Source organism: Myxocyprinus asiaticus, chromosome 15 (genome assembly GCF_019703515.2).
Source record: "Myxocyprinus asiaticus isolate MX2 ecotype Aquarium Trade chromosome 15, UBuf_Myxa_2, whole genome shotgun sequence".
Classification (NCBI taxonomy): Eukaryota; Metazoa; Chordata; class Actinopteri; order Cypriniformes; family Catostomidae; genus Myxocyprinus; species Myxocyprinus asiaticus.
In genome coordinates this window covers 7,315,635-7,332,926 of record NC_059358.1, presented here as the reverse complement: position 1 = coordinate 7,332,926, position 17,292 = coordinate 7,315,635, and the positions used below count along the sequence as shown (strand labels likewise).

Genomic DNA, 17,292 nt, shown 5'->3' with positions numbered 1-17,292 from the left:
TTTCATTTAATCCACATGGCATAAGGACATTTTCCATTTCATACTTAGCCTCTGGGACTCTAGATGAGTATAAATCCATTAATGAATCTTATCAATTATTTATATTGCACTACAACAAATGTGCATCATTGTTTTTTCATACTGTTTCCATGTTTATACAGCTGCAATTTAGTGCTGCTATAATAATAATAATAATAATAATAATAATAATAATAATAATTATATGTCTTCATTTTATAGATATATATAAATAATGGGGGAAAAAATTTATCTCAGTGATTTAGACCGTGTCATTACTGTTGGTGCCAGACGGACTGGTTTGAGAATTTCTGTAACTGCTGATCGCCTGGGAAAAAAATAAATAAATAAAAAATAAAAAAACATAGAGCGAGTGGCAGTTCTGTGGGTGAAAACGGCTTGTTAATGACAGAGGTCAGAGGAGAACGGCCAGACTGGTCTAAGCTGACAGGAAGGTGACAGTAACTCAAATAAACACACATTACAACAGTTCAATGCAGAAAAGCATTTCTGAACATACAACACATTGAACATTGAGACGGATGGGCTACAGCAGCAGAAGACCCCTCTGGGTATCACTACTGTCAGCTTACAACAAGAAACTGAGGCTGCAGTGGGCAAAGGCTCACCAAATTGGACAGTAGACGATTGGAAAAACGTCACCTGGTCTGACAAATCTGGATTTCTGTTGAGGTACACAAATGGTAGAACTGCTGCAGACTCAGTTTTCTGTTCTTGGCTGACAGAAGTGGAACCGAATGTGGTCTTCTGCTGTTGTAGCCCATCCGCCTCAAGGTTCGACATGTTGTGTATTCTGAGATGGTATTCTGCTCACTACAATTGTACAGAGGGATTATCTGAGTTACCGTAGCTTTTCTGTCAGCTCGTAGCAGTCTGGGCATTCTCTGTTGACCTCTCTCATCAACAAGTGTTTCTGTCCGCAGAACTGCCGCTCACTGGTTGTTTTTTGTTTTTCGCACCATTCTCTATACACTCTAGAGACTGTTGTGCGTGAAAATCCCAAGAGATCAGCAGTTACAGAAATACTTAAACCAGCCCGCCTGGCACCAACAATCACGCCACAGTGTAAATCAATGAGATCACATTTTCCCCCCATTCTGATGGTTGATGTGAACATTAACTGAAGCTCCTGACCCATATCTACATGATTTTATACATTACACTGCTGCCATATGATTGACTGATTAGATAATTGCATGAATAAGTAGATGTACAGGTGTACCTAATAAAGTGGTCGGTGAGTGTATATACAGTATATATATATATATATATATATATATATATATATACATGTAACAGTTCAAGGATGGGCAAGAAGGAGGCGGGAACCGGCTGAACAGTCACGTAAGTTTTAATGTAAAACTCAACATAAAACAAACATAAACAAACACTCACACATGCAGCGTGGCCGCGTGCATCTCTCTCTCTTTCCAACTGCCGTCTCCGGCTCCCCTTTAACTCGCTCTCCCGTTGATCACCTGATTCAACACCGGCCGTGCGTCCTCACGGCCCGACCACGCCCTCCTCCTCGTCACAATATATATATATATATATATATATATATATATATTCATGGAAATAATTCATATGATTACAAAAATGTATTTGGACTTTTCCCTCCTTTTCTTTAAAAAAAAGCAGAAATGGAGGTTCCAGTGAGACAGGCACAATGGAAGTGAATGGGGGTCAATTTTTGGAGGGAATTTTATAAAAGCACTTACATTAATTCTTCTGTTAAAACTCATGTATTTTTTGATCTGCAAAGATGTTTAAATTGACATTTTTACAGTCGTTTTAGGGTTTTAGAATTTGTTGACTTTACATCGTCATGGCAATGAAGTTGTAAAATTGGCTATAACTTTGCACAGAAATTTTAGTGTGTGATTTGATCACACTAAAATCATGTTTACACGCATATTGTTTATGTCTTGTGGCTATAATTTTGAAGAAAGTGAGTATTTAGACATTCACTTCCATTGTAAATGCCTCTCTGGAAACTCTGCTTTTTTTTTTTTTAAAGAAAAGGAGGGAAAAGTCTAAATAAATTTCATGAATTTCCTATGGATTACTTTTATGATGGCTACATGTGCTTTTTGGACCTTAACATTTCTGGCACCCATTCACTATGGACCTACAGAGCTCATACACATCTGGGATTGCATGAGGGTGAGTAAATGATGAGATAACTTTCATTTTTGGGTGAACTATCCCTTTAACACTCTTGGGTAACAAAACAAAAGACAAACTGTTTGTAAATCTTTTCCTGTTACTTACAATTGCATTATAACAAACAGCAGCAAACTTTCAGTGTTTTCTCCCTCAACTTGTGGCACGGTATCTAAGTATATATTACTGCTTGAACGGGCTACACATTCCAAAGATTTTCCCATAACGAGCATGCTTAATTACTTAAAGAATGCATAAAAGGACAGATGATATCTCTGAGTAAATATTTGAGCAGCTACATCCAGTTTTTCAGCTTCTGTTCGTGTAAATGATGTTGCTTTCAGTTGCAGAGAAAATGGCGTATCAAACTCTTTGAACCTTTTATCATAATTGCTTTTGTAACGTCCAATGTAGATTCGGTACATTTGTTACCAGATCTCTCTCTTTCCCACAGGAAATATCAGGTTTTGTCTGATATTTAAAGTCATCCAACACTTACTCATGAGACTTGAGTCAGGAGACATAGTTATGGTAAAAATTCAACAACTGTTATTATCACAAGCTTAGGGAAGGCCTTGAATGGAGACAGGCCTTATCTCTACTTGTGTATTTATGCACATAATAGCACACAATATCACATTAAACAGCAACAGCAGGAAGAAACAACATAACATGAAAAAAAATTTACATGACGATGTAAAGTCAACAACATAAAACCCTAAAACGACCACACACACACACACACACACACACACACAAATATAATGTAAAATATAGATGAGACTACTTTAAAAAAAAATAGAAAACAAGTGCAAGTTAAAGTTTCTTATGGGTGAAAAAATATGACTCATAGTTTTTTATTTGCATAAAAACTATTTGATTTACTATACATACAATGACAGAAATATGCACTAGGAAATTTGTAATAAGTAGGGTAATGAGTTATGATCAATTGTTGGTGGAAAATTGGTAAATTCAAATGTTAAGTTGTAATTTATAATGGCGGGTCAGTGAGACCCAGTGAGGTCAATGGTGGAACCTGATAAAAATGAACTAGTTAAGCAAAAAGTGAAGTAACTGTATCATATTCATATTCATACTGTATCAGTTTTAACCTAACATATTGATGTTGGTAAAGTAAATAAAGAAATTATTCCCATGGACAGGTTATGCGTAAAATACCCATTAATGCTTTAAAACAAGGTTAAGTTTAATTTTTCTGGTAACACTACAGAAAGGTTCCATTTCTTAACATTAGTTAAAAACATTAGTTAACATGAACAATAATTTTACAACATTTATTAATCTTAGTTAATGTGAATTTTAACATATACATTTTACATTTAGCAGACACTTTTATCCAAAGTGACTTACAGTGCACTTATTACAGGGACAATCCCCCCTGGAGCAACATGGAGTTAAGCACACAATGGTGGTGGCTGTTGGGATCAAACCAGCAACCTTCTGATTACCACCTATGTACTTTAGCCCACTACGCCACCACCACACCCACATTTTTTAAAATCAAAAGTTGTATAAGTTAACATCAGTTAATACACTATGAACTAAAATGAACTAACAATGAACAATTGTATTTTTCTAAACTAACATAAACAAAGATGGAAAATTATGCATTAAATATATTGTTAATTGTTTGTTCATGATAGCTAATGCATTAATTAATGTTAATGAATGGAACCTTACTGCAAAGTGTTCCCATGTTTATTTTTCTGAACGTTAGAGTACTTAAACAAGTAAACAAGAGCTGCAGATCCCAGCAGGAAATAGCAGCACAGCATGGTAAAGATAGCCCAGGTAATCTGGCAGTGGATTGGCCAGTGGTGTGATGGTCACATGAACAGCTGGCTGCACAGTGAGGCTTATTCAAAGACCTTGCATCAGTTTTGCTCTTAATTTGACTGATTGCAATTTCCTGGTCTTGCACCCCCCGGCCAATAAAATATTATCTTGTTTTCTGCTTTTCTCTGTTCTTTTATGGTGGAGTCTAGATTAGTAGGAAGCTACTGTAATGGGAGGTTGGTTGTCAGTTGTAAGGGAAGTGTGGCAAGAACTTTGCTGTTTCAGGCAGATAATTTCTCCAGTTTGTCCTAACTGCAGTTTACATCTGACTGCTGGCAGTGGTGCCAACTTTTGGTGTTGCCAAGGTACAAAGTGCACTCAGCTAACAGATAAAGGCAGAGGATCAAGATTTGACTATTTAGTTTCGGAAGTGAGTCCCTGCTGAGTGCCCTGGAGATACTGTAACTACCTCACCACTCTGCAGGCAAAATGCATATTTCTCCATTAATGGTTATTCAAAAGTAGCTGTGTATTCTAAGAATATGTATATGTATATACTGTATATACTGTGTGTTTATATATATATACTACAAGCAATGTGTACATAGCAAATATTTCATTAACTATAGTATAATATATAGCTAATGTTTTACCAGTGCCTGTTTTTATTGGAGGGCTTGTTATTGGAGGGCTTATCAAAAGAAAAAAAAAAAGACTTTTGCTAAAAAAAAATACTGATAAAAAATAAGCCAGCAGCCATACATAATCTCATGAGCAATGAGAATGATGAATAATGAATACACTTATTTTTTTGGTCACCAGAATGGTGACCAATGTACTATATAATTAAAAAACAAACTTCTTCTTTCTTTTGCCCATCTCTTTCATGATCCATCTACTCAGAAATAGTTTTCTTTGGTTTTAAACATACAATAATGAACTTTAGAACATTTGTTTTAATTATGCAAATAAGTATACATTGGAGATGAGTAATTAGATTACACGTACTGAATCAGTCCTCACTGGCCCTATAGATGAATCAGCTCATTAATGTGAAGTCTTAACAAAGTCGTAATGATTATGCGAGTTACATTAAGCAGATTACATTTGAAAGCATTTAAAAGCAAAATACCAAATATTTGAATAAAAAAACCCTTTGTATGTATATCTGAGAACACTTTCTGGTATCCAGCCATGAAATCTCTGACAATTATGATGGATGTTACTTAACGGAGATGATATTAACAATGACGATGATGATATACAACACAACGACGGTGAGGCCGATACCAAGAGCGGCATGGTTAAGGGTGCGCGCCATTTTGGAGTTTGTCTCTGCTAACAGTTGGTGTCCGGACATGTTAGCCTTCCGAGTCTGTGAAAATAAATATGAAAAACAGTGTCAACCTCTTCTGATTTCAGAATTACTAAACATTCTGGGGTTACGCATCTCTTAGTTCCTGGAAAATTAGACCTCTAACCTCAAACCACAACGTATGAGCAGCAAAAGTGCTTTTAAAATGTTGAATTTCGAATTTGCTCAAATGTACTGTATACAGTGGTAGTAAAGCTATGATGTGTTTATCTAGATATAAACATAATTTGTCACAACAGAGGAAATGGAGTTTGGCTGCTTTGAATGTAAACAAAGCTGTTGGAAATATTTAGTGTATTTAAACATATTCTGGGGTTGTTTTAAAATGGTGCACACGAGATTATGTTACTGAACCTCTTTGGATTCTCCATACAATATATGTATATTCATACATCCATATTTGAATGGGAATAACATATGTTGTAATGATTGAAAAAAATGGGTTTGATATTTGGTTTCAAAACTCAGAATTATATGAGAATCATGTTTATTTATTTATTTGTTTATTTTATTTTTATGAACAATAAAAAAAGATCACATTTACGACAAAGCTGCCTCTGGAGGTTTTCGCCAGTACCACACCTTGTTCTAAATAATAGAGTCTCACATGATATACGGAAGCTATTTGTCATAAATTACCTGTAAATTGGTTTACATTATCCTGCCAGGTGCCAATTGTATAAATAAACATTTTAAAAATGAAACCACTAGCTGCAAACATGCATCATACATCTTTATCGTTATCATCTGAGCATTATAGTGAAGTTATGTGAACAAACCTTTCTTGTTTTGAATGCTTACGTTTCTGTAAGGACATAGATCTTGAAAAATGTTCAGTGTCATTTTCCCAGTGATAATGAACATTTGATGAGTTAATTCACTTATTTTTGCTTACAGTTGCCCCAAAACATAACTGGAATCTTAAGCCAAATTTAGAAAAATGCCTTTTCTTTAACAAAATATCAAACCAAGTGCCATTTATTTGATGGAAATCTAGCAAAAACACACTTTACAAGCGCAACATTTAACAAAAGAGGTTGATTTGGTTTCAAATGGTTAACACTAGATACACTGTTAGGAATAAAGACAAAAAAGTATTTTCTGTTCATCAAATGCTAGTGGAACATGTTCATCTAATGTAATGAACTACATCTCTGACTTAAGAAAAGTGAAGTTAGTCTTGATGCTTGGTTTCATATGCTGTTATCAATTAAATCAATACATTTATAAGTGTGCTTAAGTGACTAAATGCAGTATCTGAAATGTGAAACATAATAATAATAATAATAATAATAATAATTAAAGCATTACATTATTTGAATTTTCGCTCTTCCTCAGTTTCCACTTTAATTTGATCACTTAAATTACCATTAAATGACTTAATAACCATTCTCTACTATTGTAAGTTGAAGTGTTTCATTTGATGGTCTTCAGAGTTCAGCATGCATTATGCAAACGCATTAAATTATGATTACTTACAAAAATGGAGTAAATCAGAGCAGCAATACCCAGGGGCAAACAGCAGCACAGCATGGTAAAGATAGAATAGCCCAGGTAATCCGGCTGTGGATTGGCCAGTGGAGTGACGGTCACATACATTGTTGACTGTGCAGTGACCACAGGCTGACCTGGAAATGGCCCTTGGGCATACTGCCCCTGGAGGTTTGGCTGGTCACCTGGAGCTCCATATGGCTGGTCTGGATAGCCAGAAGAGGTGGGATAACTCCCTTGAGCAGGGTATCCAGCATTGGGGTACCCATACTGGTCCTGGTAGGGTGGTGGTGCTGGCTGCAAAATCTCTGACTTCTCAGATGAATTCCAGTCAGCGGGGGACTTGCTGGTATCCATTCCGCAGGCTACTGGAATTTGACAGTAATTTATTGTCTTCCTTGTGCTCTAAAGAGATGGCACTCCTTTGTGAGCTCAAGTACAGTGAGATCTACATTGATGTGAAAGCAAATGGGATGTGGGCAGTATGTTGTAGGGGAGGAGTTTAAATATATTTAGCATTGGCACAGCAGTGTAATGTTATCAGAGGTGTAAAATTACAAGTGATGGTTATGGTTACTATGTCAAAATTGTATTGAATTAGATGTCACACTTTATTGCAATTAACATTATTGAGTGACAGTAACATATTTAAACCATAAATGCATGGGTGTTTAGCAAAACATTATTACATACACACACATATATCGAACACAAATGGATTTACAAAATGCAGATAGACAAAACACTTTAGAGCCAATTAAAGATTAATAGAATAGAATATATTCTGATGTGTTTTTGTTTCATTTTTCATAAATCAAAGAGATGATGCAACAAATATAGAACAGGATTCATTACTTCCATACTGAAATTTTATGAAACGTGACTGGGTGTCAAACACATATTGCGCTACACATAACACGTAAGTCACACATATGTATTTTCTCAGGCGTGTTTTGAGTCTAAATAGATGCACAACTTACATAATTTTATTATTATACCTAAATGACAGTAGCCAAATCATATTTGTAAGGGGGTTCAGTGGAAAGGAGGAGGCAAGAACCAGCTTGACAACTTAAAAACCACACAACCTTAAACACACAGTACAGCTGCCTGTAATTCTCTCTCTCTCGAACTGCCATCCCTGGCCACCTTTATCCCTCGTGCGCCCCATCAGGCTGATTGGGGACCAGGCGTGCGTCATTCCAGCCGGCCCCGCCCTCCTCGGCTCTACAATATTGTTCATGCATTACACTTGCTACAGATTACTTCTATGTTGCTTCTTTGTCAAATAGCAAATTCAAATGTAAATCAACAGCACCACCTTGAGTATGAAATACATGTATAATATGAATGTGTACATGCATATGGGATACTGATAATTCACTATTGTTGCACAGAAACTCAACATGATATAGTAGTAATTTGTATGAATATAGTACTCATTACTCTTGTAATAAACAAAGAAATATATCCTTTGATCTTAAACTTATATAGACCTGAAATAACACTGTGTAACACATTTATTTATTTATTTGGTTCCTGGGTAGTAAGTGTTATTTCTTAATTGCTCATGCCTCAAAAGTATAGAAAATGGCTATTATTCCCCACAAACTTTGCTTTTGTGACCAGGACAGTGATATTTTGAAATTTACCTATTTCCAATGAGAAAACGGGTGAATTTGTGTCTTTTCGTTCACATAAAGTCAGAAAAAAACAACATATGAATCCAAATTAACATGTATTTATACTAAAGTAATACAAAAATGACTACAAAAGATTTAGAAGTGAGTAGTTTTTCGAAAGTTACGATTATAATTTAAATTACTTTCACGAATCATCCCCCAAATATAGTCTCCCATCATGTTCTCATTATACTGTCCTTGGTAGCAGCATTCAAAATCCAGTATATTCTGATGGAAGTGCTCGCCTTGCTCCCCCGAGTACGCTCCCATGTTCTCCTTAAATGTATCAAGATGAGCATCAAGGATATGGACTTTGAGGGATTTCAGAGGGGGAGCTGAGGAGAGAAATCCATACTACCCCAACCAAAAAGACCTCAACGACTTGATTAGAGATCTTGGTCACACCAAGTCCAATGCCGAGCTTTTGAGGTCTAGGCTCCAAGCAGTGGAACTTGTTGGATGAAAGTGTGCAAGTCGCAGATCAGATGAAGCGTCACCAACCTTTTTCAGCTTCTTCACCTGTCAAGATGGGCTCTGCTTCTGCCAAAATGTGACCAGGCAATCAGAATCACCTGTAACCAGAATGAGTGGCGCCTCTTAATTGACAGCTCATCCAGGAGCCTCAAAGCCGTACTGCTCCATAATGGTAACAAGTACCCGTCTCTTCCCCTGGCTCACTCCAAAGAGGATTACAACAGCATCAAGACCTTGCTGGATGCCTTGAAGTATGATGAGTACGGCTGGGAGATCATAGGAGACTTCAAAATGGTGGCATTCCTGATGGGTCTCTAAGGTGGTTTTACAAAGTTTCACCAAGACACCAAGGCACACTACCACAGGCAGGACTGGCCACAGCGGACTGAGTTCTCTGTGGGTAGGAACAACTTCAAGTGGGAGCCACTGGTGGATCCCTGGAAGGTGCTGATGCCACCACTGCACATCAAATTGGGCCTTATGAAACAATATGTCAGAGCTCTAGATAAGGAGTCGGCAGCCTGCAAGTACCTTCAAGACTTCTTCCCTAAGCTGTCTGAGGCAAAGGTCAAAGCCGGTGTCTTCGTCGGACCACAGATAAAGATGATCCTAGAGTGCAATGAATTCCCCAAGAAGCTCACCAGTAAGGAGAAAGCAGCTTGGAACAGCTTTGTCGCAGTGGTTCGAGGCTTCCTGGGCAATCACAAGGCTGAAAACTATGTGGAGCTGATTGAGACTCCGGTGAAGAATTACGGCACAATGAGTTGTAGGATGTCCCTCAAAGTCCATATTCTTGATGCTCATCTTGATTAATTCAAGAAGAACATAGGAGCGTACTCGGAGGAGCAAGGCGAGCGCATCCATCAGGATATACTGGACTTTGAACACCGCTACCAAGGACAGTATAACGAGAACATGATGGGAGACTATATTTGGGGGCTGATTTGTGAAAGTGATTTACAGTATAATCGTAAATCTCGAAAAACTACTCACTTCTAAATCTTTTCTAGTCATTTTTGTATTACTTTAGTATAAATACATGTTAATTTGGATTCATATGTTGTTGTTTTTTCTGACTTTATGTGAACGAAAAGACACAAATTTGCCCGTTTTCTCATTGGAAATAGGCAAATTTCAAAATATCTCTGTCCTGGTCACAAAAGCAAAGTTTGTGGGGAATAATAGCCATTTTCTATACTTTTGAGGCATAAGCAATTAGGAAATAACACTTACTACCCGGGAACAAAAACTGTGTTACATAGTGTAATCATAAAAATATGATTTATGGAAGCACAAAATGAAAAGCGACACTATTATAGATGTCTGCAACCTGACAGGTTTTGTGCCGGGTTTGGGTCAGTTTTTCAAGTAGGACTTTGGGTCCGTGTCAGGTTCGGGTTTGTAATTAATGAAAATATAAACAGGCTTACCGAACTTGTTTTGTGCACGTGCTCTCACACATGCATGAACGGATGAGTTAGGGGCCATTCACACCGAACGTGTTTTTGCGTGCGTCTGTTCTGTTTTCCCATTGTTTTCCTGTGTAAACCAGGGGCGGATTATGACTAGCAAGGGCCCCGGGGGAAATTTTCTTCTAGGGCCCCCCGGTCCAATTATCTTTTAAAGTTGAGATCTACGCAATCGATTTTCATTTATTTAAGTCTCTTTTAATACCTGTTCTGTTATTTACAGTCAGATTAATTCAAACACACAGCACGGATGTGGTAAAGAAACCACTCAACCGAAACACGTTCGCTGAACAGCCACTGTTCTTAAAGAGACAGTACAATTTTAACGTTTGTTATACATAATGTAAACTCAGTGTAAATAATACAAATTATGCATACAAAATGCACATATTTAAAGGGGCCATAATAAATTAAGAAATATTTAAACTTCATCAAACACTTTAAATATTGATGAATTTAACAAATACAGTAGGCTCATACAGTACCTATGCAAGGGTTTGGTGAAATTTGGCAAAGAGTTCAGGCAGTTCTGACTCGTGCTGCTATATCTTTTCTAACTCATCTGAATGATGGGGTGTGTTGCATTCAGAAGTGATCATCCCTACACCCTATTTCCTTCAAAGACTTTACCCTCCATTGTGAGAGCTTTGATGGACTGAAAGGTGTGGGGCTCAAATATAGTGGTCATTTGGTCATTTTTTGGGAAATTCTGTTTGGAACAACCCTACAACTTGGCTACCAAATTTATTCTTCTATCGAAAAGCCCTGCGAAGGCATCATTTTCAAAGTGTCCAAAAATCCCCTGGACTACATTACATTGACAGAATGTTAAAATTAGTTAAGAGTCTGTTTTTGAATGTTCTTGATTTCAAATTTCAGCTGTCACAATTTACACACAATCCATTCAATCTCCTTTAAGATTCTCTCTTTTCTTTCTTTCTTTCCTTCTTTCTTTCTTTCTTTCTTTCTTACTGTTAAACCTGTAAAACACTTCTACCTTCAAGCATGTGAAAGTGAAACTAAACAGGCACCACATGAGACTTTCAGATGTAAAAGTGAAAGTAAAAGTGGAGATTTAGAGTAAAAATAAGAACACAGATTTTGTTCTGTTTCTCACCCTCACCTATTTTATCGCTTCTGAAGATATGGATTTAAACACAGGAGTCTTAAAGGTGTTATATGTAAGATTGACAACAAGCATTTGAAATGGGTACTGCAGTCCAAATTCAAAATACTGGAGAGTTGTCTGCCCCGCCCCAGACTCGAAGCTCATACAGGTTGCCAGAATGTTGACATGCAAATTAGCCAACTCAGCATCCATTTTAAATTTTCTGGGCTTTAAGCTGTCTCCATCTTCCAAAGGCATCTCCAATATTTATCCTTGTTTTACTACGCCTCTGGTAGTAAATGAGATTATGAGATTTTTGGAGCTACAAAGATCTGATCACCATTCTCTTGCACTGTATGGATCAACAGAGCTGATATATTCTTCTAAAAACCTTTGTTTGTGTTCAGCTGTAGAAAGAAAGTCATACACAGCTGGGATGGAATGAGGGTGAGTAAATGAAAAGATAATGTTTTGGGTGAACTATCCCTTTAAAGGGTCCAAAAATAACCTAAAAAATATACAGTACTTCACATGGTAGCATCCGAATTAACTTGGTTTATTCAAGTCACAAAACATGATTTACTCCTTCTTCTAGTCTGTTTTCATTTTGGGTGAACTATCTCTTTAAAATCACTGGATCAATCTGAAAACATTGGTTACACCTACAATTTTTTTAAAGGGTTAGTTCAGGCAGAAATAGCTGCAAGGGTATGACAGGTTACCTCTTTTTAAGGAAGTGAAGCTGTAATTTCCTAACTTTCCATACATATCCTTTTTGTGTGGAAGAAAATCAAACCAAATCTAAGTCTAAAAGTCTTTCTGTTTTTGTCAAAAAGCATTTTCCTTTTTTATTTTTTATTTTTTCAAAGGTCATCTTGCCAAATGAGTTATCTGATATACTGTTGGCCATTCAAAGTTTTAATTCTGATTTAATGAAAAGACAGGAAGAAAATCTAACTTTATAATAACTTTACATTGACAGTTAAATCTTTCATTGTTTTTACACATCTTTAAAGTATTAGAGAATTCTGATACATTATGATTATGATGAGATGAGCCAGTCAAACACATTAAACATACTGAATCGTCCCTCAAAGGCTGTATAGATGGAACCACTCATTAATGTGAAGCTTAAAAATACTACACTGTGCATAGAATACCAAATGTGTATATTTTAAGCATTCTATAAGGTGTTAATGTTTGTAAAGCTCAAAAACTTTTAGATTAACCATAATATCTCTGTCAATTATGGAGAACCATGATTTCCAGCACTGACAACTACAACAATGATGTAGATGATATACAGCACAATGAGGGTGAGGCCAATGCCAAGAGCAGTGTGATTGAAAATGCGTGCCATTCTGGAGTTTTTCGCTGCCATTAGTTGGTGTCCGGCCATGTTAGCATTCCGTGTCTGTGTAAGTAAACAGAAACATGATGTCAACCACTTATGTTTTCAGAACTGGTTTCATGTCTCTAAGCAAGAGTGCTTCTAAAATTATGAGTTTTAAAATGTATTCTCACGTAGTGTGTTCATGAGAAATGTTTTTGTGTATCTTTTGGTTTTGTAATTTAAATAAAAATTTTTGACTGAAGTGTTTGTATTTCTGTTCTTGTCTAGAAACCACACATTATGAACTCCCTCCTCATCTGCTTTGTTCAGTTTGCTTTAATGGACTAATAAAGTGGTCAAATGAAATTGCATTACTGGAGTTCATGTTCTTACAGACACTCCTGTTGGACTCAAGCCAGACATTTTCTCAATCCTAACATCACTTACAATCTTGTAATGGTTTCATTTCCCTTATCTGAACCATCATACTGATTTTGTTTAGCTTTATACTCTATATTACACAACAGCATGAGGAAAAAGTGCATAATTGTGTTAACTTTCTTTTCTTTATTTTATCTGCTAACTTATCAAGTAGTCTAAGCTCACTCGCATGGAAAGAACTCCATTTTGATTCAAAACCGTGGGGTTAAAATTTTATTAGCTTAGTGTTTTGGAATTAAAACTAATTTTCATTTATTTCCTTTAAATGAAGATTACCAGTGTCCACAAAGCAATTATGGAAAAACCTGTTTTAAGAGGGGGTTCTTTCAGTTATGCAAATCTCTCAATAAGAGAGTCCCTTTTCTGGGAACAGAAGTGGTGTTTTTTTTTGTTTTTTTTTGTTTTTTTTTTGTAGCAGTTCACATTGTTTCATTATTCCTCATTTGTGGGCTGCTTTAGAAAAAAGCATCAGCTCAGTGAAAAATGTACAGTACACACAGAAGCAAAGACTATTGTCTGTACGTCTGCTGAAAGTCATCACCTTTTATGCTTTACATTTTATTTAAAGGTGGAGTGTGTAATTTCTGTAATTTTATCAGCACCAAACAGAATTGCAAAAATAATGACTGTTTTCAAACAGGTGTCCCATATCTACCATTGGTTGGACAAACAGACAAACAGTCTTGCCCCTAAACTGACACCACAGGTTGAGCCATTTTAGTTGTATTACATCATTTACAACAGAGTGTTGCCACTCTGTGGAAATTTCAGCCTAAAACTGGAGGACACATGAGACCTTGGGCTCTACTTTCACATCACGTTTTATCTCATTTTCATGAGAGTGCTAATTCTAAGCACAGTTTTCATCGCAAAGTGCAAGTGGGCTTGGGTGGGAGTGTTTGCGCTGTCTGTGGGTGTATGCGCAAAACCTGTGGATGTATTATATGTTAATGAAGTGGCCCAAAGCCTTTTTTTTTGTGCCATAATTTGTGTCACTTGATCAATATGATCAATTAAACTTACGTTCTCTATAATTTGACGGAGCCTACATTCAAATCCTGACGAGAACGCATTTTTCATGCGTATAAAAGAAGCATATCACTGTCATAGAAATATACATGACGTTCAACAAGGATGCAATTAATGCACAAAATAATTTAAGTCTGTATTTCTATTTCTTCTGTTTTCATTGCATACAGACTATTTACACAACCAGCTTCTTAAGAATGTGCTGTTTTTGTTTATATTGCTGGTGCTTGACAGGGAATGGACTGTATAATAGGACACTGACAAGTGCAATAACCGAAGAACCTCAGAATTCAATTGCAATTGACCCAGCCTATTAGTGCTTTGCACTCGCAATTTCCCGAACACACTTGCGCCTAGACTTAGCACATGCTTAATACAAAACAAAACAAAAACTTTATGGCCATGCCCACTGACTGCATAGCACTTTGCTCTTAAAATAGGGCCCCCTATGTTCAACAACACTTCCAGCTTCAACCACAGGGGGCAATTCTTGAATTTCAGTGAACACAGACCGATTTCAGCTGCAGAACTTTTGACCCACTGTCAACGAAGTCACAGTGTGAGCAGACTAAATTGTTTCTGCTTATCAAGCAAGGATAGTAGAAAGTATTTTAATATTGAAAAAAAATTTTTACACACTTCACCCAATTAATAAAGGTTAAATTAGTCAAATGTTTCATATGATGATCTAAAAAAGGTTTGTGCGTCTCATTTGTATGACACAACAAAAACTACTTGAAAAATAGATTAGTTATCTTACTTACATTGATGGAATAAACCAGAGCGATAATGCCCAGCGGTAAACAGCAGCACAGCGTGGTAAAAATAGAATAGCCCATGTAATCTGGCAGTGGATTGGCCAATGGAGTCGTGGTCACATACACTGTTGGCTGTACAGTGACTGCAGGCTGCCCTGGATACGGCCCTTGGCCATACATGCCTACCGGAGCTCCATATTGCTGGCCTTGATAACCAGAAGTGCTGGGATAGCTCCCTGGTAAAGGGTATCCAGCAATAGGGTGCTCAGCATGGTCTTGGTATGGTGGTGGTGATGGTTGCAACAGGCCTGTTTTTTCTGTTTCATTCCAGTTTGCTGAAGGGTCATTGAAAGACTTGCTGGGGTCCATTCTTCTATTTATTTTGCTTCCCTTGACTTGTTTCTCTTGTGCTCAGTAGAGATGACACTCCTTTGTTGGCTCAGTGGCTAAGAGGAATTAAGCTCTTCTATGTTATGTACTTTGGCCTCTTATGGTCACGTGGAGATGTAGGAAAAAAAAGGGAAGCAGGTTTTTTATTAAGGGGAGGAGTGAAACAAAGTTCAGCATTAATTCAGTACCCTTGTCCATACAGTAGTCTAACATACTTTGGCTGCAGGTGCCATCCAGTGGATAAAGCATTAAATGTGATGAATCAGACTTTGTACACCGTTTATAAAATCTGCATTAAGAAGAATGAAAGTCCTGCTTTAAAGGAGCAATATGTAATATATTTACTGTACTAAAGCATAAAATTATCATAATATGTTATCGGAGATTTAGGAAACATGCTAAGTTGAAATACTGGATTCTGTGAAAACAATGCTACAGCAAGTATATTCTACATTGAAATGTCCATTCTCATGACACCTGTGTTCTGTTTCACCATTTGTTGTGCTGCATCAAGCTTTTTCAGCGCTGGTGTCACAAATCAACATTCTGATGAAGTTTCAGTTGCAAAGAGGAATGTTACTGGTACACATTTTTCCAGATTGTTTTTCACCTGGCAAAGTTTCAGCGCTTGTTAAACAGTGAGCCAATGTTTTTGACCCCCTTTTGCTCTGGTGTGCATACAATAATTACACAAGTTAAATGCTGAATCATTTAAAATCAAATCATCCAGACGAAGTCCTATAAAGCATAGCGTTCGCTGCCTCTTGGAAAGTGAACCTGTCAAGGCAGAATTACGCATTTTCCATTGATTAATAATAGGCCTACTATGTTGCAGGCAGTGACAGAGATTATTTTAGTTTGACTTTAATGTGATCTTATCATTTGAAGATCTATGTATTGTGCTATTTCGGCTCATAGCTCACTGTGCACTTTATTCCATGCTAATCTGAGATTGTGTTTGACGCATCCATGGCAATAAACGTTCTGTATTCCCGTCTCCGGACAAATAACACAATAACCGTTCATGAACTCTCGCGATTAAACAAACGTACACATACTTAGGGTATTGAGGCATCTTTCGCTTTATCATTTAACATTAAATGCATGCACAACTTAAACATTTTAAAGTCATCTATACTGTTGCATGAATTCTGTCGCTTATATGAATTATAACTATCAGTTTTGCACACAGCCAGGGTAAACTGCACCTTATCTTTGTGTTTGGAAGCATTTTGTAAATCAGACTCTGTTTGTCCTTCAAATCAACGAGCTGCACCTGTGAGACGCAGATTCTCTGAGCGCGCACTCGAGTGCCTGTGCTCACGCTGCTGTAGTCCAGCACATATTTGGCCAAACAATGGTATTTCGCATAAGGCTGACATTTACTTGGATTTATAATAGATATCTCAAAATAAATAAATAAATAATTGATTTAGAGCTCAGGGCCCTTTGGGTTTAGAGGCCCCTGGGCAACGGCCCAATTGGCCCGGTGGTTAATCCGTCCTTGAGTGTAAGGCTCGTCGCTTGCCATTGTCAGTTTGCTTGTTCCTGTTGTGTGTCCTCAACCTGGAAACCTGTGTGAGCTTCGAGTCAGGGGTAGGGGCAGGGGAGACAACTCTCTCCAATATTTGGAATTTGGAATGCAGTACCCATTTTAAACACTTGATATCAATGTTACATATTTCTCCTTTAAGTTACAGGTCTTTGGAGCTTTTCGCCATTAAAAAAAAAAAAAAA

The 17,292-nt window shown here is 37.0% G+C and overlaps 2 protein-coding genes across 2 annotated transcripts; both read right to left on the bottom strand.

Moving 5' to 3' along the window:
• Positions 1-4,943: 4,943 nt before the first annotated feature.
• On the bottom strand, positions 4,944-7,340 carry LOC127453230 (proline-rich transmembrane protein 1-like). The gene is made up of 2 exons (XM_051719477.1): positions 6,860-7,340; positions 4,944-5,380 (listed from the first exon to the last, which is right to left on the bottom strand). The coding sequence occupies exons 1-2, from the start codon at positions 7,226-7,228 to the stop codon at positions 5,228-5,230; spliced, it is 522 nt and encodes a 173-aa protein (XP_051575437.1). The 5' UTR covers positions 7,229-7,340; the 3' UTR covers positions 4,944-5,227.
• Positions 7,341-12,139: 4,799 nt separating this feature from the next.
• Positions 12,140-15,649, bottom strand: LOC127453229 (proline-rich transmembrane protein 1-like). Its single transcript, XM_051719476.1, has 2 exons — positions 15,172-15,649; positions 12,140-13,018 (listed from the first exon to the last, which is right to left on the bottom strand). Exons 1-2 carry the CDS (start codon positions 15,532-15,534, stop codon positions 12,851-12,853), a joined length of 531 nt encoding a protein of 176 aa, XP_051575436.1. The 5' UTR covers positions 15,535-15,649; the 3' UTR covers positions 12,140-12,850.
• Positions 15,650-17,292: the final 1,643 nt, after the last annotated feature.